The sequence below is a fragment of the Nycticebus coucang genome, chromosome 10 (genome assembly GCF_027406575.1).
Source record: "Nycticebus coucang isolate mNycCou1 chromosome 10, mNycCou1.pri, whole genome shotgun sequence".
Lineage (NCBI taxonomy): Eukaryota > Metazoa > Chordata > Mammalia > Primates > Lorisidae > Nycticebus > Nycticebus coucang.
This window is the reverse complement of record NC_069789.1, coordinates 126,103,251-126,127,317: the sequence shown is the minus strand read 5'-3', so window position 1 is coordinate 126,127,317 and position 24,067 is coordinate 126,103,251. Positions and strand designations below refer to the sequence as shown.

Below are 24,067 nucleotides of genomic sequence, written 5' to 3'. Positions count from 1 at the left end.
GGTGTATGTGGCTGGTGCCTTAGCTGCTTGAGCTACAGGCGCCAGGCCTGGATATAAACAAATCTTATACTTGACTCATACCATATACAGTAATCAATTAAAATGGATTAAAATATTAAACTTATGTGTATGCATACACACAGAAACACACATACAAAAACTGCACAATTTTTCCTTTACTCTCTTACCCTCTGAAATTTTATAGAAGCAAAACCTTCCTAAGAAACACAGAAAACACTGGAAATAAAGTGGGACACCTATTTTATAGAAATAAAATAGACAACAATATAAAAATGTTTATTGCAGCATTACTCTTACATGGCAAAAAAGAGAAAACAATCTGAGACAGCACAAGTGGGGAAATAGTTGAATAGTATTGGTACAAGCATCCTGTGGAAGATTTGGTAACCATTAAAAAAATTAAGTTAAATCATCATCTACTGACTTGAAGGAAAATCCAAAATGTACAGTTGAATGTAAAAAAGCAAATTTCATAGAAACTATATAAAGTATCATCCATTTTTTGTAGAAATTATATATATATGAAATAATCTATTTGTGTGTTAATGTTAGAACATGAAGAAATATACAGAATCTTTAAATATTATTCCAAAGGAAATGGACAGAGTGGGAATGAGGAATAGAGAGGGGTGGATGTTGATTTTGTTTCTTTTTACTTTTATTTTATTAATTTGGGTGCAACTGTACTAACTGTGTAATTTTAGATGAGGAACTTAATATAAGACTTAAATATGCTCACGAAATTAAATTTCATTTGGCAGTTCTCATTTTGATAATCATACAAAACATTAGAACAGAATATGCTGTTTTTAGTAATTCTCCCATCTGCAGATATTTGCTCACTCTATGTTTCTTGAATTTATTATGAAATATTTTACCTCCTTATTCCTGTAAAAAATACTTCAATGTTACTTTAAGAAGCGTTCAAAGAAACTCTTCCTACATAGGACCTAAGAAAAAAGAGAGTAGGGCATGAAAAGACACGTCTAAGATAACGGAATATATGAATTTTCCTTCCACAGAAGAGTAACTTTCCAATGTAAGGAGCATGAAAATTGAGGCACAATAAAGAGCCATCTCAAAAAGTATCCTAAACCTAAACAAAGCTAAACTCTGGACTTCTTAAGAAACTTCAAAATTTCTTAAAGAGACTTTTACTAGGTTTCCACACTGTAATGACAGAGTTGACAACGGCACACAAAGGCTAAAATACTTACTCTCTGGCCCAATAGGGAAAAAGTTTGGTGATCCTTGGTCTTGAACACACTATAAAATTACAATGACATTATTTACTGTTATAGCAAAATTGTGATGGTCTGGATTTCCTTTTTTGACAGGTTAATTCCTTAAAAATTTTTATTTTCAGTTTTGTGTGCACATGTAGTTCAAGAGCCAATATTACCTTCCTTGTTCCTTATGATGATTTTTTTTAATTGACTTTTTAAAAATCAGGAGCTATTGAACATTTTAAAAATCTTTTAAAAATCAGGAGCTATCGAACATTTTAAAAATGTAGATTTTTGGATTTCCTACAAAGTCAGAAGAAAAACAAGGCCGGTGTTTCCTCATAGCACCACAGTTACCTGGAACTGGGCACTGGGTATATTCTTTAAGTACTGTCCCAACCAGGTCTGTTTTTCTTACCCTCTAAATAGAAACATACAATTTGCTAATCTCTTAGAAAGGGTACATATAATCTTTATTAAAGTTTTGAGACACACAAAAATAAAAAAATTTAAAATCTACACAGAAACAAATGAAGACCTCCAGCAACACTGATAAGCTGAGCAAGCTGGAACTTGTACAGGTGAATCCGACAGGATGCTGCTGACCTTGTTTCTTGGAACTGAAATAACGAACCCTAACACAGTATGTCTCAAAACTTTTGTAGTAACCTAAGTATCTTCATGGGAGACACCAAAAAATAGTTTTCTTTTTTGTATCTTCCTAATTTATCTCTGACATCAAAATTAAAGTAAAATGGGCTGAGCTCAGTGGCTTATGCCTGTAATCTTAGCACTCTGGGTGGCCAAGGTGGATTGTTTGAGCTCAGGAGTATAAGACCAGTCTGAGCAAGAGTGACACCCCATCTCTACTAAAAATAGAAAAAACTAGCCAGGCTTCATGGTGGGTACCTGTAGCCTCAGCTACTCGGGAGGCTGAGGCAATAGGATCGCCTAGCCTAAGAGTTTGAGGTTGCTGTGAGCTATGATGACAGACTCTACCCAGGGCGAAAGAGTAAGACTGCATCTCAAAAACACAAACAAATGAACAAAACAAAAAAATAGTAAAATGGTATATCTATTTCTATATAACTGAAATGGTTTCTTAACACTTGAAAAAAGTTTTACCTAAAAATAAATTGGATTGGGTCCTTCATTAGTAATAGCTAATTGATCTTATGCTAATTTTTCCTATTATGTGTGTTTACGAGCATCTTCTAAGAGTTCTATTTATCTTCGAGTCAATACTAGTGATTAATATTTTTCTAAACAAATCATTTTGTTTAGGTTCTCAAGTATATTAAACAAGCATACTATATTCAGTATAAACTTTTACATCTATAACTATAAGGTTTCTATCTCTATCCATTTTTCAAATGCAATGCCGTTTATTTCTCTTTTCACACTTTTTTCTTCCTCAGCATCACCAATATTGGTCTATATTCTTGTTACTTTTTATACTAGGTATTTTATGAGGTAGAACAAGGATACTAGTCTGAATAAAGTTCTTCTCACGTATTATATTACTCACATTACTTTCCCCACCAACACCTAGGATTATTTAATGTTCAGTAGGAAATCAGTGATGATGGAAATTTTCAATTCATTATCCTCAAAGAGGCTTTCTTCAGGTAATACCCTGTATGAAGTCAGTAAGATCTGCAGAAGTTAAAAAGCCTTTCAAAAAATAATAATGATGATGATAACAAGGAATATAATGACTAACATTCAATGAGTATGTATTTATTATAGGCCAGGCACAATTCTAAACGCTTTGTGTTTTAATTCATACAACCTTCACAAAACACTATGAGGTAGGTATCTTAATAAGTCTCATTTTATAATTTCTTGTTTTTTTTTTGAGACAGAGTCTCACTATGTCGCCCTCAATAGAGTTCCATGACGTCAGAGCTCACAGCAACCTCCAACTCTTGGGCTTAAGCAATTCTCTTGCCTCAGCCTCCCACGAGCTGGGACTACAGGTACCCGCCACAACGCCTGGCTATTTTTTTGTTGTTGTTGCAGTTGTCATTGTTGTTTAGCTGGCCCAGGCTGGGTTCAAACCTGCCAGCCCCAGTGCATGTGGGTGGCACCCTAACCACTGAGCTATAGGCACCAAGCCTCATTTTGTAATTTCTATTCAGATATATTATCCATTAAAAAGATAGAAAAATGATAATACAAAGATATGACTAAGGAGAATGTCCATCAGGGGCATGCATTTTGGCAAAACATGTGGAGGAAACTACGATGTCCATCCATAGGGATTCGATAAATATTATTATAGAAACACAATGAAACACCATGAAGATAATTAGAGCATCTCTATTTACTGAGTAGAAAGTTGTTAATGAACATTTTTTAAATAAGAAAGGCTTACTCTTTTTCTCATGAAAAAATAAGCCATCTTCAAAAAATAAAGAGGTCAATTCTTTCAGGTATTAAAGGTATTTTAAAAATAAAGATATTTTACAAACCATGATGTAAACTAATAAACTTCATAGTCATATAAACTTAAGATGTTTTAAAATATTAAGAATGTAACAATTAAAACCAAATTGGGGTGAAAATGAAAATCACAGGATTACATTCCTACATAATTCTCTGATGTGTAATAAGATTAGAGGTGGCTTACGCCTGTAATCCCAGCACTTGGGAGTCCAATGAGGGTGTATTGCCCGAGCCAGAGCAAGACCTCATCTCTAAAAATAGCTGGGCGTTGTGGCGGGCACCTGTAGTCCCAGCTACTTGGGAGGCTGAGGGAAGAGAATCACTTAAGCCCAAGAGTTTGAGGTTGCTGTGAGCTATGACGCCATGGCATCTACAAAGGGTGACCAAGTGAGACTCTTATCTCAAAAAAAAGAAGAAAAGATTAGAGTGGTATCAAAAGTGCTGTCATTTCCACTTGTTTGCTAGACTGAATTATCTAATGTCAAAAGAAATACAAGCTTTTACTAAAGGGCTTCCAAAATGTATTCTATTCATATCATGTTTCTCCAACATTATTTTTCTCAAGCTGAATAAACTGTAGTCAACAAATAAAATGTTTCCACATTATTCTATCTAGAGGACTTATTAGCAAGATAAGTTCAAAGACGGTGAATAGTTTTGAGCCATAATTTAAAAACTTCCTATACATTTCATATATTCTGGTTTATCACCAGTACAAATTTTGATGCTGAATAAATTGTGATTCATAATTAAAGTTCTTTCCACATTCCCTATATTCATAAGGTTTCTCACCTGTATGAATTCTATGATGACTAATAAGTTGTGAACTCTGAGAATAGGCTTTCCCACATATCTTACATTCATAGGGTTTCTCACCAGTATGAATTCTCTGATGTCTAGTAAGGTCTGAACCAGAACGAAAAGCTTTTTCACATTCTTTACATTCGTAAGGTTTCTCACCTGTATGGATTCTTTGATGTTTAATAAGTTGTGAGCTCTGACTAAAGGCATTGCCACATTCCTTACATTCATAGGGTTTCTCCCCAGTATGAATTCTCTGATGTTGAGTAAAGTTTGAACCACTACTAAAGGCCTTCCCACATTCTTTACATTCATAAGGCTTCTCACCAGTGTGAATTCTCTGATGTCGAGTAAAGTTTGAACCACTACTAAAGGCCTTTCCACATTCTTTACATTCATAGGGTTTCTCACCAGTGTGAATTCTGTGATGTCGAGTAAGGTCTGAGCCACAAATAAAGGTTTTTCCACATTCCTTACATTCAAAGGGTTTCTTGCCAGTATGAATTTTCTGATGATGAGCAAGCCTTGAAGGATGTCTAAACAACTTTCCACAATCCTTACATTCATAGGGCTTCTCGATGGTATGAATTATCTGAGGTGTAGTAAATTGTGAGTCATGTCTAAAAGTTTTTCTATATTCTTTAGCTGTACAGTATTTCTCTTTATTATTAATGATTTGCTGCAAAGTAAAGGATGGATGGTGGCTGAAAGTGGGTAAATCTTCATGAGTGAGTATCATTTGACGGAATTGTTCCTCCTGAGAACCATGCTGTTTCTCAAACTGGCCACTACATTCCCAATCATCTTGGAAACCAGAGCACTGAAGGTCATGTCTTGTAAGTTTTCCCATTATCTCCCACTGGGCTGACTCTATTTCATAAATTTCCTTCTTCAAAAAGAATTTTTTGATCCCACATTTTGATTCCATGACTGGAAGAAAAAATGAAAGCAATCACTCATATTTTTCTTGTTTGGGAAAAATAAAACTTTAATTAAAATGGATAATTTAACTGATTTAAAAAAAAAAAAAACATGATGAGGAAAAAAGAGTGATAGAGAGGTCACATCAGAAGATGAGGGCAGTATTTAGAAAAACAAAGGAAGTCACTGGTTCCCAAACATTACTATACACCATTACTTTGGGAAGCTTGATAAGTATATACAAGCCTTAGTTTTATCTTCCTTGTTAAGGATGACTCTAATCATATATACAAACACACATACATACATTATAACAGCCAAAAGCATGAACTGTAAAATAAGGGAAATGATCATATCTACTTAACAGGGCTATTGTCAAGATGAAATAAATATACTTGATGGAAAATTTCCAGGGATTGGCAAACTATGACATATGGCCCTACACTCTTTTTTTTAAGACAGAGTCTTGGTCTGTCACCCTAGGTAGAGTGCCATGGCATCATAGCTCACAGCAATCTCAAATTCTTGAGCTTAAGAGATCCTCTTGCCTCAGCCTCTAGAGTAGCTGGGACTATAAGAGACCACCATTACGCCTGGCTAGTTTTTTTTTTTTTTAAGTAGAGATGGGGTCTGGCTCTTGCTCAGGCTGGTCTCAAACTCCTAAGCTCAAGCGCTCCACCCATCTCGTCCAGAGTGCTAGGGTTACAGGGTGAGCCACCTTGCCCAGCCCCTGCACTCATTTTTATAAATTAAGTTTTATTAGAATATAAGCACACTTATTACAGATTTTATGGATGCTTTTGTGCTACCATGGCAGAAGTGAGTACTTATGACAGAGACTGCATGGACTGCACTTGGCATCTGGACCTTTAAGAAAAAGTTTGCTAGTCCCTGGTTAGATCTATATTGTCCAGCATTGTAGCCAGTTGCAGCTATTTCAGTTTAAAAGTAGTTAAAATTTCAAATTTGATTTTTCAGTCACACTATTCACATTTCCAGTGTTCAACAGCCAAATGTGACTAGCAGCGTCTGTACTGGAAATCATAAATATAGGACATTGCCATCACCACTCAATATTCCTTTGGACAGCTCTAGTCTTTATAATTAAAGGGCCTGAGCTCTTTAATGAATAAGGAAATAGAGAACAGTAATCTAAAGACATAGCTTAAGAAAAGACAAGTGTTGAATGAACACAGTGCGAGCGACAGACAGGGAGGATTCTTTTGTGGATTCTTAAGGTATATGTTGAGGGTTGACGAAAATACCGTTTGCCTTGTAATTTTGAGATACTGACCTTGAGAGAAGAGAACAGAGGATTTAATAAGGACTCAGGCACTAGAGAAGGGATGACTGACAGGAAAGGCGTTTGTAGGTTCAATGACAAGAGAAGAAAGTAAACTAGAAGGCAGTGTATTGTATCGAAAGAAAAGAGGTACGAGGTTCACTTGTATGAGTTTCAAACTCAACTAGTTACAAGCTTTGTTTTCTTGAGCAAATTAATTCATCTTTCTGAGCCTGCAGTTCTCTAACAACAGAAATAACTCCTTTCACTGCTGAGAGGATTGGGAATAATGTATGAGAGCTGTTCTGAAAGAATCCAGCTATGCATGCCTCTACTTCTGGACAGCCCTTGTATGCAAAGTACTTGGTATAAAATAAGTGGGCTACAATACTAGGCAAGAATTTCTATACAAAAATGGGGATGTTAGACAAGTGAAATGTTTTGAAGACTACAACTATGGACTCAGAGGGAAAAGCTCACCCTCAAAAGATGAAAATCACTCTAAGTGCCATCGTCTTCCTCTTACTCCCAATCATTCAGCTAATTCTGCCTAGTCTTACTCCTAAATATCTCTTGAAATTCTTGTCTTCTTTGTAATACCTAATATAAAACACCTCTCCCTTGAACTGATAAAGTAGATTCCTACCTAGTTTCCCCACTTGAGGTTTGCAGTCCTGAATCTGTACCACAGGAAAGACATTAGCCTGCCACTGTTCTGCTTAAAATCAGTGGCTTTCCATACAATATTGCTCTTACAGTGAAAGCCAAACTCTTTTTTTTTTTGCAGTTTCTGGCCAGGTTTGAACCTGCCACCTCTGGCATATGGGGCTACTCCTTTGAGCCATAGGCACCACCCTGAAAGCCAAACTTTTGAACATGGTCTACAAAACTTTGAATAATCTGGTTCCTGCCTGCCTTTTCAATCAAAGCTGACACAATGGTCCCCCCTTTGCTTTCTAAGCTCTGTCCTCACTCGTTCTATTTTTCCATTCATGCCACCAGCTCTCTGACCCTCTCAAGGTCCTTCTAGGTACTTAAGTCTAGAGGTGTTTTCTTTCATTCTGGGCCTTGACGACTTCATTGTTTAAATCTCTACCTAAAGGTCATACTTTTCAAGGCATTCCCTGATCCTCAAATTATGCCTCGCTTATAATTATCCTTTTAGTATTCTGTTCTCTTCCTTAACAGGATTTTCACAATTTATTATTATGTATTTATTTGGGTTCATGTAACATCTTTTTCCTCAATAGATCTTAAGTTCTGTGAGGGCAACAATAACGTCTGCCACCTTCCGGAATATGTATTTAACTCTGAGTACAGTATCTAGTACATATTGGAAGATCAACAAATATTTATTGATTTCTTTAATCAGAAAGTGTCTAAATGTATACTCTTTAATAAAAATAGTCACAAAATATTCCTCTAAAAAGGACAGAATGGGGCTTGGCACCTATAGCACAGAAGTTACTGCGCCAGCCACATACATGGAAGTTGGTGGGTTCAAACCTGGCCTGGGCCAGCTAAACGACGACAACCGCAACAAAAAACAGCCTGGCGTTGTGGCAGATGCCTGTAGTCCCAGCTACTTGGGAGGCTGAGGCAAGGGACTCTCTTAAGCCCAAGAATTTGAGGTTGCTGTGAGCTGTGATGCCATAGCACTCTACTGAGGACAACTTAGTGAGACTCTGTCTCAAAAAAAAAAAGACAGACTCATCTTAAATATGGCATATCAAACACGTGCATTTATTATGGTTCCTTTATGAAGTATCAATAAAGTGATAGTAACAAGATTAAATGAAAAGAAACTTCATAAGGACAAAGAGAATGGGAAAAAAAAGCAACAACAAAATTTTGGAAGATAAAGAGTAGAGGGAATAGAAATAAATGACTTATTAACCAGAAAAATACTGGACCCTAAATTGCAGATTGGTTATACTATCAAAGTTGAGATATGTTCAAACACTGCAATCATAGATACCTGTGAATGTAAGGTGCACGAGAGGCTACAAAACAGAAAATTAACTGAAAATCTGTAAAAAAAAAAAAAAAAAAAAACAGACCTCAGATTCTCAAATCTACCCCATTCCCCAGCTTGCTATACACAGTAAAGTCCCCAAACCTAACGGCCAAGCATATTTCATTAATTCTCAGGAGAAAAGCAGAGGATTCCATTCTGGAGAAAACCAACGAGAAAAGACTGGACAGATGGTAGCAGTCAATGAATTGCTTTAGGCCAATGATTCTGCTGTGACAATCACCCATAAATCTACAAGACATCAGACGCAAACATGAGCCCATCAGCTTTTTAATACCCCAGTTTTTGTATGAGCAGATAGTCTTGAACCACCCTTTTATATTTTTGCTTTGAGACAGAGTTTCACTTTGTCACCCTTGGTAGAGTGCCATGGCCTCACAGCTCACAACAACCTCAAACTCTTGGGCTCAAGCAATTCTCTTGCCTCAGCCTCCCAAGTAGCTGGGACTATAAACGTCCACCACAATGCCCAGCTATTTTTAGAGACTGGGTCTCACTCTGGCTTATGATCGTCTCGAACCTGCGAGCTCAGGCAATCCACCTGCTTCAGCCTCCATGTGCAAGGATTACAGGCATGAGCCACTTCACCTGCCACTCTTAAACATGAGAGATTAAAATAAACAAAGAGAATAAAAAGAATTCAGGGAATAGGTATAGTGAAAGTTACCAGAAGCCTAATTAGCAGCAAGTTTTATTACTTAAAATAACACTTGGTTATGGAAGTGACTGATGCTGATAAATTCTGATTATTTTTATTAGATAAGTTTTCACTTATAGACTTTAAACTGTCAACTTGCTAAGTGTCTATTAGTTAAACTCTGTAAAATACGTATATATTCTTGTTTTTCCATTGTATGCAAATTGAAAGAAAAAGATGTACTATTTCTCTGTTGTATGTTGGATTATGTAGGAAATGTTTGTATACAATTAAAAAAAAATGAAGTTCCTGTAGATGTTTTATGTAGTATCTTGGCATTTGTATTGATAGTTAAAAATTCATTTCCAAATAAATAAAACTCCCATGATGCTAGATTTTATGTGCCCAATTTGAACAAGGGTTGATTGACACCTATAAAATTTGCTAAAACCTTCCTCTTATAAGGAAATACAGTAATGTTAAATGATAAAAAAAAATTCAAAAGGTGAATACTATTAGAAAAAAATATATAATAATTCCACAAGAGAATGTCAGAAAAAGAAATAGAGAAAAAAAAATTTAAAAACAAAAATTAGAAGTTAATAAATTCTCACAGGAAGTACTGATGGAAATAGGAAAAAAAAGAAATTTTAAGACTAAGGGAAAGAAATTTAGGAACTCAATTCTAAACATTCAACCACTCAAAAAATTTAATTAACCTTTACCACGTGTTAAGACATGATGGCAGGCACTGCATATAAAAAGTGAACAATGAAGTCAGAAACAGAGAGAAAAGAGAAAATAATAGGCAACAAGTGATTAGGAAAATAATATGTAAAAATTCCAGAGATTTTAATTTTCCAGAAGGAAATATTTCAATGATTACCCAGTCAAATGAGAGAATAAAACCAACGTCATGATATCTCAACATGAAATAGTAGAATTTAAAAATAAAAAGCTTCCAAACAGATTAAATATATCACATAAAAGAATTAATCTGAATGAGTTTTGGACTTCTCAACATTAGATGCTATATGGCATCAGAAGAGCATGAGGCAATGCCTGCAAATTTTGAAGGTAAATGTTTTGCAAAACCTAAAATTACACCCTGAGTCAAATTATTTTCAGAACTTTTATTACTATCATCATCATTATTACTATTATTTTTTTTTTTTTCTGGAGACAGAGTCTCACTTTGTTACCCTCAGTAGACTGCTGTGGCATGATAACTCACAGGAACTTCAAACTCTTGGACTCAAGTGTTCCTCTTGCCTCCTGAATAGGTGTACTACAGGTGCACGCCACAATGCCCAGCCAGTTTTTTTTTTAGTAGAGACAGAGTCTTACTCTTGCTCAGGCTGGTCTCAAACTCCTGAACTCAGGCAATCCACCAGCCTTGGCCACCCAGAGTGCTAGGATTACAGGCATGAGCCACTGCATTACTATTATTATTTCTGAGACAGGGTCTCACTCTGTCAGACGCAGGCTGGGGTACAATGTACAGTCACAGTTGACTGGAACATTGACCTCCTGGGCTCAAGTGATCCTTCTGCCTCAGCTTCCTAAGTGGCTGGGAATATAGGCAAGTGCCATCATATCCTGCTAATTTTTAAATATTTTATAGAGAGGGGGTCTTGCACTTTTACCAAGGCTGGTCTTGAACTCCTGAGCTTAAGTGATCTTCCTGCGTTGGCCTCCAAAGTGCTAGGATTAAAGGTATAAGCTGCCATGTCCAGCCTTGGTCAAATTACCAAATATAGTGAAATGAAAACATTTTCAGACATACAAGAATTCACAAAATGTACTTTCTATTTATTTCTCTTCTCTTGCTTTCTTTCCTTGGTTGCTTTTATAAGATTTGTCTCAGAAAAATGAGGGAATATACAGTGGAAGAGAAAGGCAAGAGATCTAATAGTCAAGGTATACAAAGGTATCTAAGGCCTCCAAATACAGAAGAGAATCAAAAAGAATTCAAAGGACAGCAACAAGGGACTCAATGGGATGACTGTACGGGAATATACGGGGTGACAATGACGTGAAATTTTAAGATTATAGCTACTTAACTCTTTTGATTAGCTAGAAGAATCAAAGATTAGAGGAGTGATGCCTCAGTTAAAAAACAAAACAAAATAAAAAAACAGTTACCTAGTAAGATTAAAAAGAATTAGACTGGTGAGAGATATACAGAAAACAAAGCAGCTCCCAAACGAGACAAGATTTAACTGTATGGAAAACAAAAAGTTAAAAATTGTAATACTATTATCTTTGGAGAATGAAGAAAGAGGTTGTAAAATAGGTAAATCTTCAAATTCCAATGAAAACTTCATTATAATAAAATGAAAAGATCAAGAAAAAAAGAAATAAAGAGCAGGAAGAATAGATAAAAGACTTGAAAGTTGCTTAATCTTTGGAGAGGAAATGAGGAGTGGGGAAAGTATAGTCTCATGAACTATTATGATATACATGTTATACAAATAAATTGTTTTTTTTTTTTTTTTTTTTTTGTAGAGACAGAGTCTCACTTTATGGCCCTCGGTAGAGTGCCGTGGCCTCACACAGCTCACAGCAACCTCCAACTCCTGGGCTTAAGTGATTCTCTTGCCTCAGCCTCCCGAGTAGCTGGGACTACAGGCGCCTGCCACAACGCCCGGCTATTTTTTGGTTGCAGTTTGGCCGGGGCCAGGTTTGAACCCGCCACCCTCGGTATATGGGGCCAGCGCCTTACCGACTAAGCCATAGGCGCCGCCCTATACAAATAAATTGTTAAAAGAAATCGTTTTGGCTGGGCACAGTGGCTCATGCCTGTAATCCTAGCACTCTGGGAGGCCGAGGCAGGTGGGTTACCTGACCTCACAGGTTCCAGACCAGCCTGAGCCAGAGCGAGACCTCTTCTCTAAAAAAAGCCAGGTGTTGGGCGGTGCCTGTGGCTCAGTGAGTAGGGCACCGGCCCCATATACCGAGGGTGGCGGGTTCAAACCCAGCCCCGGCCAAACTGCAACAAAAAAATAGCCGGGTGTTGTGGCTGGCGCCTGTAGTCCCAGCTACTCGGGAGGCTGAGGCAAGAGAATCGCGTAAGCCCAAGAGTTAGAGGTTGCTGTGAGCCGTGTGACCCCACAGCACTCTACCGGAGGGCAGTACAGTGAGACTCTGTCTCTACAAAATAAAAAAAATAAAAAAAAGCCAGGTGTTGTGCAGGGCGCCTGTACCCATGGAGAAATAATGAATATGGAGAGAAATGATGAAAAGAGAAAATTAATAATGAAAAGAGAAAATTAATATAGCAAAGTGCTAGAGGAAGCTGAAGGCAGTGGGAGTTACAAGGAGGTTTCAGTTCTGGATGTTTATTTTTGTTTTTTATTAGTTTAGAAGATTTAGACAAATTATATAACTTCATTGAACATTGTTTTTTATCATCTGTAAAACTGTCAAGTGTGTGACACTGGGGACTCAATATGATTGTGAATTAACATTATGAATTAAGTAAAGAAGATAGTTTGAAGTCATACTAAGTCATACAGTAGTAATCCACATCATGTAATTATTCTCAGAAGAATCAATCATTCATTACAAAAGTAGAAGATAGACTAGGAAAAAAACTTTAATTTTAAATTTTTTTTTTTTTTCTTTTTTTGAGAAAGAGTTTCACTTTGTCACTCCCAGTAGAGTACCCTGGCATCATAGCTCACAGCAACCTCAAACTCTTAGGCTCAAGCAATTCCTTGCCTCAGCTTCCTGAGTAGCTATAACTACAGGTGCCCACCACAATGCCCAGCTAGGCTATTTTTAGAGATGGGGGTCTTACTCTAGCTCAGGCTGGTCTCGAACTTGTGAGTTCAGGTGATCTGCCCACCTTGGCCCCCCAAAGTGCTGGACAGGCATAAGCCACTGCACCCAAGGGAAAAAAAAATACTTTAAATCATATCTTCAGTGAGATGGACACAGACATAGTAGTCATAAAGCAATTTGTCAGAAAAAAGATCAGGGCAGTGCCTGTGGCTCAGAGGAGTAGGGCGCCGGCCCCATATGCTGGAGGTGGCGGGTTCAAACCCAGCCCCGGCCAAAAACTGCAAAAAAAAAAAAAGAAAATCACAGAATACCTACAGGTGAAAATCATGAAAGCTAAGGCCGGGGAATGGTGACTCATGCCTGTAATCTTAGCACTCTGGGAGGCCGACACACTTGGACTGCTTGAGTTCAAGAGTTCAAGACGAGCCTGAGCAAGAGCAAGACACTGACTCTACTAAAAATGGGAAAAACCAGCTGTGCTTTAGAGTGCGGGCCTGTAGCACTGGGGAGGCTGAGGCAAGAGGATCACTTGAGCCCAAGAGTTTGAGGTTGCTCTCAGCTAAGACACCACAACACTCTACCCAGGGTACACAATGAGATTCTGTCTCTAAATAAATAAATAAGTAAATAAATTTTTGTAGAGATGGGGGCATCACCATGTTGCCCAGGCTGATCTTAAAATCCTTCTACCTCAGCCTGCCAAAGTACTGAGATTACAGCTGTGAGCCGCTGCACCCAATCTGCTTATTCCTTTTTAATCTCTGTGCACCTCAGTATGTTACACACGTTAGAAAATTCAGTGAATATAGTAAAAAGTATGAATGAATCAATGAGGGTATAAACTCCTATATCTGAAAATACCCAGTTAAAGAAAATAAGTCTTTAGTAATGTAGAAAAAAATATATTTCAGGAGGCAATGATGCTTCCTAAAGACTAAATACAAAAGAGGATGAAAAGCTGGTAAGGAAATGAATCCAAAATATGGATAGAGAGGATGGAGGAGGGCACCAGCTAGTTAGAATTAAGAGAGAAATTTAAGAGGAGAAAAGCAGCAAAGTAGTTAGGTAAGGGGAAAAGGTAGGATCATTTGAGAGCTCATGCTGAAAAATCTTATGTTTGCATAACAGGTCTATCGCTTTTGAGGGCAACTTCCTGAATAGCATCTCAAAGATGCGGTCTCTACACTGATCAACTGGGCTGGTGCCTGCTGTGCCTTACTTACCTGGCCACTGGCCTCTTGTCAATTCTCTGTCAACCAACCAGGGTTCCTTCCCTTGCTCCAAGTAGGAAATCACATTTGGTTTAGAAATAGAATGTCCTGCTTACAAAAGAAATAATGAGACAGATTTATAGTGAAAATGTCCCAGAATTTAAACCCCATTCCTTCGTTACAAAGACAGAAAAGACAATATAGGAGTCAAAGAAAGGGACAACAGGCTTATAAAACATAAGACAAGACTTGAAACATCCCCCGTAACTCAACAAAGCTTTCTTTTCCTAACTCTGGCTTTTGAAAGGTAGGTGGCTTTTCACACTGGGGAGGTAAACCTTCTAAGAGCAGATGCTGAATTATTATGGACAGATGTCCTTACCCATTGAAACCAGGTTGCTGTAATTCTCCAACATCACATCTCTGTACAAATCTCTCTGATCATCATTCAGGCATTCCCACTCCTCCTGAGAGAAGTGTATGGACACATCACTGAACATCACTGACTCCTGGAACAACAACCAGGTACATGACTTGATTAATGAAAAGAAATGTTTTTTGTAAAAGAGAGAAGAAAAAGATTAAGGTGGAGGAAGTGAAATAATAACGAGCATGTGAATGTCTGGGACACGGGTGAAGGACTGTAAACAAATAAGCACAATCAAAACACTATGCTTCCATGTCCTTCTGTTTCCTCCAAACAAAATTATTTGAGCATGGTGGGATACTGTGTTATCCAAACAAGGCTGGAAAGATATAAAATTCAGCTAAGAGGAGTTTCCCAATTAAGTGAAATTATATATATATATAATGTCTAGCACAATGCTTGTCATACAATAAATCAATAATGCATGAGGTCTTCTTTGTCCCTTCCTTTTCCCCAAATAGTTCAAATTTCAGAATGAGGGATAAACACAAGGTACTAAAGCATCCAGAGAAGAGAGTAAGTCATTTATTTATTTATTTATTCACTGGTAAGATAGGATTTTATTAGACAGAAAGGAATATAGAAGGAGTAAAACAGCACCAGAGCTTCTGGCAAAGGGGAAGAAAGTAAGTCCCCTAAAAGGCATCAAGAACCAGAGAGGCAATGGAATCCTCAAGAACACCTCTAAAAGCAAGAAATGATAAGAGTAAGAACTTCTCTTCAATATTCTGGTGAAGAAAATAAATTCTGACCTAGAATTTCATAACCAAGTTATCACTGTGAATGTAGAAAAAAAGACATCCCCAGGTATCCAGAGACTAAAGAACATTTTCTTAGAAACTACTACAGGATGTGCTCCCCCAAAATGAGGGAGTAAACCAGGAAAGAAGATGACATAGAATTCAGAAACCAGGTAAAGTACCCAGAACAGCTGTGAGAGAAAATCCAGGAAAAGCAACAAAAGAGTCTGGAAAACTGTGTAGCAGACCTAGATCACATGGGACCAAGGAGACAAAGGGAATGGGAAGGAAAGTGTCTATGTTTAGAAGGAACTGGTATGTTTGACCAGACAGAAAACTTATTGATTGGCATGTGGCAGTGATACTGGAGAGATCTGTAGGAGCTGGAATAGCATCTTCCGCTTGATTCAAACTGGCCAATGAGAAGGGTAGTCATGGGGTGTAACTTTTTGACCGTGGATAAAAAGGGAAAGACCAAGCCAGTCAGGGAGCGTGGCCATCTGGAATTCTTCTATTCCGTAAGCTCCCAACTGGTGAATAAAGCCCTTCCTCTTATTAAAAAAAAAAGAAAAAAGGGCGGTACCTGTGGCTCAAAGGGGTAGGGTGCCGGCCCCATGTGCCAGAGGTGGCGGGTTCAAACCTAGCCCCAGCCAAAAACTGCAAAAAACCCCATGCAAATGGGGGCAAAAAAGTAATTAGCCCCAGCAAAATGAAAGGTTGTATAGAATAAAGCCCTGGGCTGGTTTGGTAGAAAATGATATTTGCAGCCATAATAATGTGTACACTATTGATTTAGCCAAAAGTGGTGAAATGATTAGTAACAAAGTCAAGGAAATGGAAAGTACAACATGAGAACACAAAGTTCCTTTCTCACTTTGCAGTAAATCCGGAGATAAGTAAATTGGATTCATAAACAGTCATCATACAATGATATTAAAGAGTTAAGGGCAGTGGCCTTTTCATAACAGGACTGGTGAAGGGGCAACGCTGGAATCATACTACTTTCCTTTCAGACATGTGTAAAATGACTTTAAAAAATATTTTATCTAAAAAAAAAAAATAATAAAAAAAAATAAAATAAATAAAAGGGTGGTGCCTGTGGCTCAAGGAGTAGGGCGCCGGTCCCATATGCCGGAGGTGGCGGGTTCAAACCCAGCCCCGGCCAAAAACCAAAAAAAAAAAAAAAAAAAAAAATTTTATCTTTGGCCAGCTATGTTAGCTCATGCCTATAATCCTAGCACTCTGGGGTGCTGAGGAAGGTGGATTGCTTGAGCTCAGGAGTTTGACACGAGCCTAAGCAACGAGACACTGTCTCTACTAAAAACTAGCTGGACATTGTGGTGGGCACCTATAGTCCCAGTTAATGGGGAGGCTGAGGCCAGGGGAGCACATGAGCCCAGGAGTTTGAAGTTGCTGTGAACTATGATGCCATAGTACTCAATGCCAGGGCAATAGAGTGAGACTCTATCTTCGTTCTTTTTTTTTTTTTTTTGTAGAGACAGAGTCTCACTTTATGGCCCTTGGTAGAGTGCCGTAGCCTCACACAGCTCACAGCAACCTCCAACTCCTGGGCTTAAGCGATTCTCTTGCCTCAGTCTCCTGAGTAGCTGGGACTACAGGTGCCCGCCACAACACCGGCTATTTTTTGGTTGCAGTTTGGCCAGGGCCGGGTTTGAACCCGCCACCCTCGGTATATGGGGCCGGCGCCTTACCGACTGAGCCACAGGCGCCGCCCGTGAGACTCTATCTTAAAAAAATATATATATATATCTTAGAAAATTAAATTTGCATATAATTCGAGACTCTGATCCATTCCGATGCTACACTATTATGTAATGAGAATTATTCCTTGTTACAATAAAAGCTTTTCATAAGTACATTTTTTCTCACTGAACAATATTCTGTTGTAAGGATATAAACGACAATTTTCTTTCCCATTTTTTAGAGACAGAGTCTTGCTCTGTCACCCAGGATGGAGTGCAGTGGTGCAATCATAGTTAACTGCAGCCTCAATTTCCTGGACTCAAGCGATCCTCCTGTTTCAGCCTTCTGAATAGCATTCTTAATGCTTATTTAATGTTATGGGACTATATGCATGCACCACCATGCTTGGCTAACTTTAAAACAATTTTTTTAGAGACGAGTTCTCACTATGTTGCCCAGGCTGGTCTCAAACTTGTATCCTCCCTTGATCCTCTCGCTCCAGCCTTCAGTCACTAGGATTATGGATGTCAAACAATGCACGCAGTTCCACAACTTTTCTTTTGCCCTTATTTATTTTTTTGAGACAGAGTCTCACTATGTTGCCCTCAATAGGGGCCTTGGCATTACAGCTCACAGTAACCTCAAACTCTTGGGCTTAAGAGATTCTCTTGCCTCAGCCTCCCAAGTAGCTGGGACTACAGGCGCCTGCTACAACGCCCGGCTAGTTTTGTTGTTGTTGTTGTAGTTGTTATATTGTTCTTTGGCAGGCTGGGGCCAGGTTCCAACCCACCAGTCCCAGTTTTATCTTTGGCCAGCCATTAGTAGCTCACACCTATAATCCTAGCACTCTGGGGCCACTGGCCCCATCTTATTTATAACTACTCACTGCCCATATGTAAATTCCTCTAGTAATCAAACTACAGAAACTCGATGGAGAATGATCCAGATTCACACAATGGGATCATTGATGTCAATTTTTTTTTTTTTTTTGAGACAGAGCCTCAAGCTATTGCCCTGGGTAGAGTGCTGTGGCGTCACAGCTCACAACTCCTGGGCTTAAGAGATTCTCTTGCCTTAGCCTCCCAAGTAGCTGGGACTATAGGCACCCGCCACAATGCCCAGCTATTTTTTGACTGTAGTTGTCATTGTTGTTTGGCAGGCCCAGGCCAGATTAGAACCCACCAGCTGTGGTGTATGTGGCTGGCGCCTTCGCCACTTGGGCTAAAGGTGCTGAGCCAATGTCGATTTTTCATTGATGCTTAGTGGGATACCAGATCAACCACTAGTCATACTCTTAAACCTAAAAATCTCATAAATCAGTAGATCTTGCCATGTGCTAAGACTGAAATGAAATAAAACCAACACCCATAATTTCTTACTGGAAAACCCAGGTCTGTGGAGCTACTCAGGGCTTTTCCATATGAAGTTTCCCTAATTACTCATTTCCGTGCCACTGTCCAAGCAAATTAGATATATTAATGTGAGGAACACACTTCTATCAGGATTTCTGGGAGAAGTCTGAGAGAGGAAATGCTGAAGGGCTTAGAAAATGAATATATAAATATTGTTCAAATGAAGGGGAAAATGGAGAGGGCACTGGATTGTTAAGGAGGAAATGAGGATCAGTTCATGAAGGAGGACCCTGTAAAAAAAATTATTCCAAACCTGGTCTGGGTTAATTTTTTTTTTTTTTTTTTTTGTAGAGTGGTGTCCCACTGCTCACAGCAACCTCCAACTCCTGGGCTTAAGCGATTCTCTTGTCTCAGCCTCCCCAGTAGCTGGGACCACAGGCGCCCGCCACAACACCTGGCTATTTTTTTCGTTGCAGTTCGGCTGGGGCCAGGTTTGAATCCGCCACCCTCAGTATATGGGACCGGCGCCCTACCCACTGAGCCACAGGCGCCGCCCTGGGTTAGATAATTTTTACAATATTTAATACGCAGTCTCATTATGGAAAGAAATAAGCATTCTTAATGAAATTGATAAGTAATTTTCTGCTGAAATTTAATCTAATTAAAACTTTTTCTGTGAAACTTGTTCTCTATTTGGCCAACTAACAATTAACTAAGAAATGTAAAATTTCTAATAATGATAATCTAACTACTTCTTTTTTGTATTAATTGTCCCGTTATAGAACTTTTCCTTTATAGCAAAGGTAAAAGAAATTCAGCACTGCTTATAAAAACTAAACTGTCTGATGTTTGAAGGGTTTTTATTCTTTTTTCTTTTTCTCAAAACACCAAAAAGCATCAGGACGATGAATGCAAATGTCTACGTAGCTGTGCTAAGAGTAAAAATGACTCGATCAGAGGGCAAAATGAAATGATATCTCACCTGAGCCATGGCTTTGATATTTGTAGGGAAGGACCTTCTCTGGGCTCTTCTTTTGGAAAAGGGTAGAGCTGGGAGAGGCAAAAGAAGATACATGAGACCCCATTTGCCTCACAGCTCCCAGAATAATAATTTCACCTCTGTTTATGCCACATAAACACTTGAGGGGTATCAGTGAGAAAAATGGGCAAATGTCTCATAGTCCCTAGCTCCAAAGCTGTCAGGTTTTTATTTGAACAGGATGGATTTGGTTAACCTGATATGGCTTAGAGAATATACATTTGTACACACACATACACACACAAAGATAAACAATTTATTACTTGAATTATAGCACACTATACACACTATTATATACATTGATACTTTTACCTAACATAGTATCTAAGAATGAATCCCAACTAGTACTACTGTGCTCCATGACTGCCTTAACAGCTACAATGTATTCCATTAAACTGGTATACCTTAATTTATTCAACTAATATGAGGCCAATGATCATTTGACTTGTTTCTATTCTTTTATAACGAACAATGCTATAATAAATATCCTCATGCATATATTATTTTGCCTATTTATGGATTCTGAGTGATTAGCTCTTAAAAGTGTATGGGGCGGCTCCTGTGGCTCAGTTGGTAAGGCGCTGGCCCCATATACTGAGGGTGGCGGGTTCAAACCCGGCCCCGGCTAAACTGCAACCAAAAAATAGCCGGGCGTTGTGACGGGCGCTTGTATTCCCAGCTACTCGGGAGGCTGAGGCTGAGGCAAGAGAATCGCTTAAGCCCAGGAGTTGGAGGTTGCTGTGAGCTGTCTGATGCCATGGCACTCTACCGAGGGCATGAAGTGAAACTCTGTCTCCACAAAAAAAAAAAAAAAAAAGTGTAACTGAAGGGCGGCTCTGCTCACCCCTGTAATCTCAGCACTCTGGGAGGCCAACGCAGGTGGATTGCCTGAGCTCAGGAGTTCGAGATAAGCCTGAACGAGAGTGAGACCCTGTCTCTAAAAATAGCTGGGTGTTGTGGTAGGCAACTGTAGTCTCAGCTACATGGGAGGCTGAGGCAAGAGGATCACTTGAGCCCAGGAGTTTGAGGTTGCTGTGGACTAAAAAAAATCATGCTGGAGCACTCTACCCAGGGTGACGGAGTGAGACGCTATCTCAATAAATAAATAAAACACTACAAATAACTTACATGTCTATCACTACTAAAAGTGATGCATACTTGTGGCTACAATAAAATATAGCAAAGAAACAGAACTGAAATTATATCTAACATGGATGATTGTCACAAACAGTTGTACAAATGAAAGACAAAACACAGTATGACAGCATTCATAAAAAGTTTCAAAACAGGGAAAAACCAGAGTATAATGCCTACGAAGGTACAGGTGAATATAAAACCTCACCCACATGCCCAATCGCACAAACCTAATCACACACCCACCATGGGGACCCTCAGCTGCAAGCAACTCACACCCACACCAACAGGGCCACTTATCCGGGGCTTCAAATTGCCACATAAGCACAACTGCACTTTCACCAAGGGGACACTCAGTCACAACCACACTGGCATATACACCGCATACCAGCACCTGGTCACAATCACTATCACACACTAACCACAGAGACACAGAGATGCAAACACAAAGTACTCACAGGTATCCCCACCTGTACTCTGCTGCAGACGGTCACACCATCACAAAATCACACACCACTATAGGGACAAACTCGATAAAAACCAGCCAGTCACAGGCAGGCTCCCTACACCGGCGCACACAATACCGCACGTGGTCTCAGTCTCACACACACACACACACACACACACCACAGGCTCTCACTCAGTCACAGCAGCAGCCACAGACTCCCAGACTGTGCTGCACACAGTCTTGTCGTTATAAACACATTCATCACGATCATTCGCCACTCACCACCACACAAACAAACCACACAAATTCAGTCTCACCTCCTCCACCGCACAAAGCCCGGGCTCAGTCGCCGGCCCCGCCCTCTCCTCGGATCCCTCACCTCCGGCCTTCCCAGCTTCCGAAACAGAATTCTCCACTGCACTGGAGTAGGCGCCGGTGAAACCCAAAGAATCCCACCAGCGCGTGACTTTGAGGCTGAATTCCCGCGAGAAGCACTGTCATGCCGAGGATTCCTCTGGGAAACGTAGGCAGACACCGGCTAGGGTCGTGCAAAATGGACGCCGAGGGTCTGAATTCTCCTCGCCGCTTAGTTGCGGCCCTGCCGAAAGGATTGTGCTCCCTCTCGAACCGCCCTGGGAGTCCTCACGAGGCCCCATTTTAGGCTTAGGCCGTGGCTCCCAAAGGCCACTCGGACGTTGTTTCAGATGGGTTTGCTTCTCAGACCAGCCCTACCATCCCCGCGAGCTGCACAGACTCCGGAGGAGGAGAGCAAGTTAGCTTGGGAGGATAATTCGCACCCGAGACTTCTGGGAAATGTAGTTCAAAACTGGGAAATCCTTTGGTAGACCGTTCAAGTTATTTTAATTCCTCTCACTGATAAACTTGTGCTTGGCCAAATTCCAGAGATTTTAAGATAGTGCAATGTAACAGTGCGCAGGCGCAGAGTTCTTGTATGAAAGTTTTGGCCTTTGCTCAGGGGTGCATTTGATTTGGTTCTTGGTGCAGTTTCGGAACCTAAGGTTGTGAGACCAAAGCTAGTCGGGGGGGGGGGCGGTTGGAGTGACTGAAAAGAGAGGAGTTTCCGAAATTGCATGGGGTTGTTGGTGTTCTGAGCTACTGCTTTGTAAATGGTGATGGATGAGTGAGGTGGGGTTTGCAAGAAGCAAGAAAAGACAGTCCGGATGTTTGTGGCTTAGGGTGTTGGGGTTCAGGATTTTGCGTGTATGTGTGATTGATACTTTAAATGAGCGTGACTGTATTTGTGACTGGGATTGTATATTGGAGAGTACGGGAGTTGGGTATAAAATTCATGAAATATACAAAAAAACACGAAATAAGATAAAATGCTTAAGAGTAACCTTACCAAGAAATACATTGGGCTGGGCATGGTGGCTCACACTTGTAATCCTAGCACACTGGGGGGACCAAGGCATGTGGATCACTTAAGCTCAGGAGTTGGAGACCAGCCTGAGTAAGAGTAAGATCCCGTCTCTACTAAAAATGAAAAACTGGGGCAAGAGGACCTCGTGAGCCCAAGAGTTTGAGGTTGCTGTGAGCTATGAGGCTATGGCACTCTACCAAAGTGAGACTCTGTCTCAGAAAAAAAAAATACATTATACCCATCTAATAAAAATTTAAAACACTACTAATGAACACACAAGAATGGACATAAGCAAATGAAAAGTTTCGTGTTCTTTTTTTTTTTTTGAGACAGAGTCTCACTATGTTGACCAAGATAAGAGTGCCATGGCATCACAGCTCACAGCAACCCCAAACTCTTGGGCTTAAGCAATTCTCCTGCCTCAGCCTCCCATGTAGGTGGGACTACAGGCACCAGCCACAACACCCAGCTATTTTGGGGTTGTAGTTGTTGTTGTTTGGCAGGCCTGGTTTGGGTTAGAACCTGCCAGCTCTGGTTTATGTGGCTGGTGCCCTAGCCAGTGTGATACAGGCGCCCAGCCAAGTTTCATGGATTTTTTTTTTTTTTTTGCAGTTTTTGGCCAGGGCTGGGTTTGAACCCGCAACCTCTGGCATATGGGGCTGGCGCCATACCCTTTGAGCCACAGATACCGCCCAAGTTTCATGTTCTTGAACAGAAATCCCCACCATCATGAATATGTTATTTATTTTCATTTTGTTTTATTTATTTTTAGACAGAGTCTCACTTTTCATCCCCGATAGACTGCCATGGCATAATAGCTCTCACAGCAACCTCAAACACTTGGGCTAACGCAATTCTCTTGCCTCAGCTTCCCAAGTAGCTGGCACTACAGGCGTCTGCCACAACACCCGGCTATTTTTAGAGAAAGGATCATGCTCTTGCTCAGACTGGTCTTGAACTCCTGAGCTCAGGCAATCCACCTGCCTTGGCCTCCCATAAACATGTCATTTAAATTAACTTATCAATTTAACACAATCCCACTGAAAAAAATGTATTTTTTCTAAATAAGGGTATTCTAAAGTTCAAGTGGAAAAACAAAAGCAAGAGCAGGCAGTAAATCTGGAGGCGGAGGTGGGAGGCAATGCCAGGCAGTCGGGGCTGGTTTTACCAGATAACAAAACATACTCTAAATTTTAAAAAAATAAAATAAAATAATATGAGATTATCATCTGACTTGACAGAAGAGGAACAGAGTAGATAGTGAATCCGAGAAGTGGAAACAGGTAAAAATTTTAGTGGTGAATGTCGGGACATCTAGAATCCGCTGGGAAAAATTGGACTTTGAAATAAAGATAATAGGGACAATTTGGTAGCCTTTCTGAAAAAAAAAAAAAAAAAAGAATGAATTATGCCTTGTACGCCTTGTACCCACCCAGGATCCACTCCAAATGGGTCAAAATTTTAAATTCTTATA

At 39.6% G+C, this 24,067-nt stretch overlaps 1 protein-coding gene across 8 annotated transcripts in view; it reads right to left on the bottom strand.

The window, feature by feature from the left end:
• Window positions 1-286: 286 nt before the first annotated feature.
• ZNF566 (zinc finger protein 566) overlaps window positions 287-24,067 on the bottom strand; it is a 36,787-nt gene continuing 13,006 nt past the window's right edge. Inside the window, exons 1-5 of one of the 8 annotated variants that reach the window (XM_053603985.1) lie at window positions 21,530-21,721; window positions 19,574-19,641; window positions 14,751-14,877; window positions 14,381-14,479; window positions 287-5,426 (exon numbers count right to left, since the gene is read on the bottom strand). In XM_053603985.1, coding sequence (XP_053459960.1) covers window positions 4,402-5,426; window positions 14,381-14,479; window positions 14,751-14,877; window positions 19,574-19,582 — 1,260 coding nt within the window. In that variant the 5' untranslated portion in view covers window positions 19,583-19,641; window positions 21,530-21,721 and the 3' untranslated portion in view covers window positions 287-4,401. Of the gene's footprint in view, window positions 5,427-14,380; window positions 14,480-14,750; window positions 14,878-19,573; window positions 19,642-21,529; window positions 22,110-24,067 lie in introns of those variants that run through there. The other 7 variants (XM_053603988.1, XM_053603986.1, XM_053603990.1 and 4 more) reach the window with 7 other exon arrangements.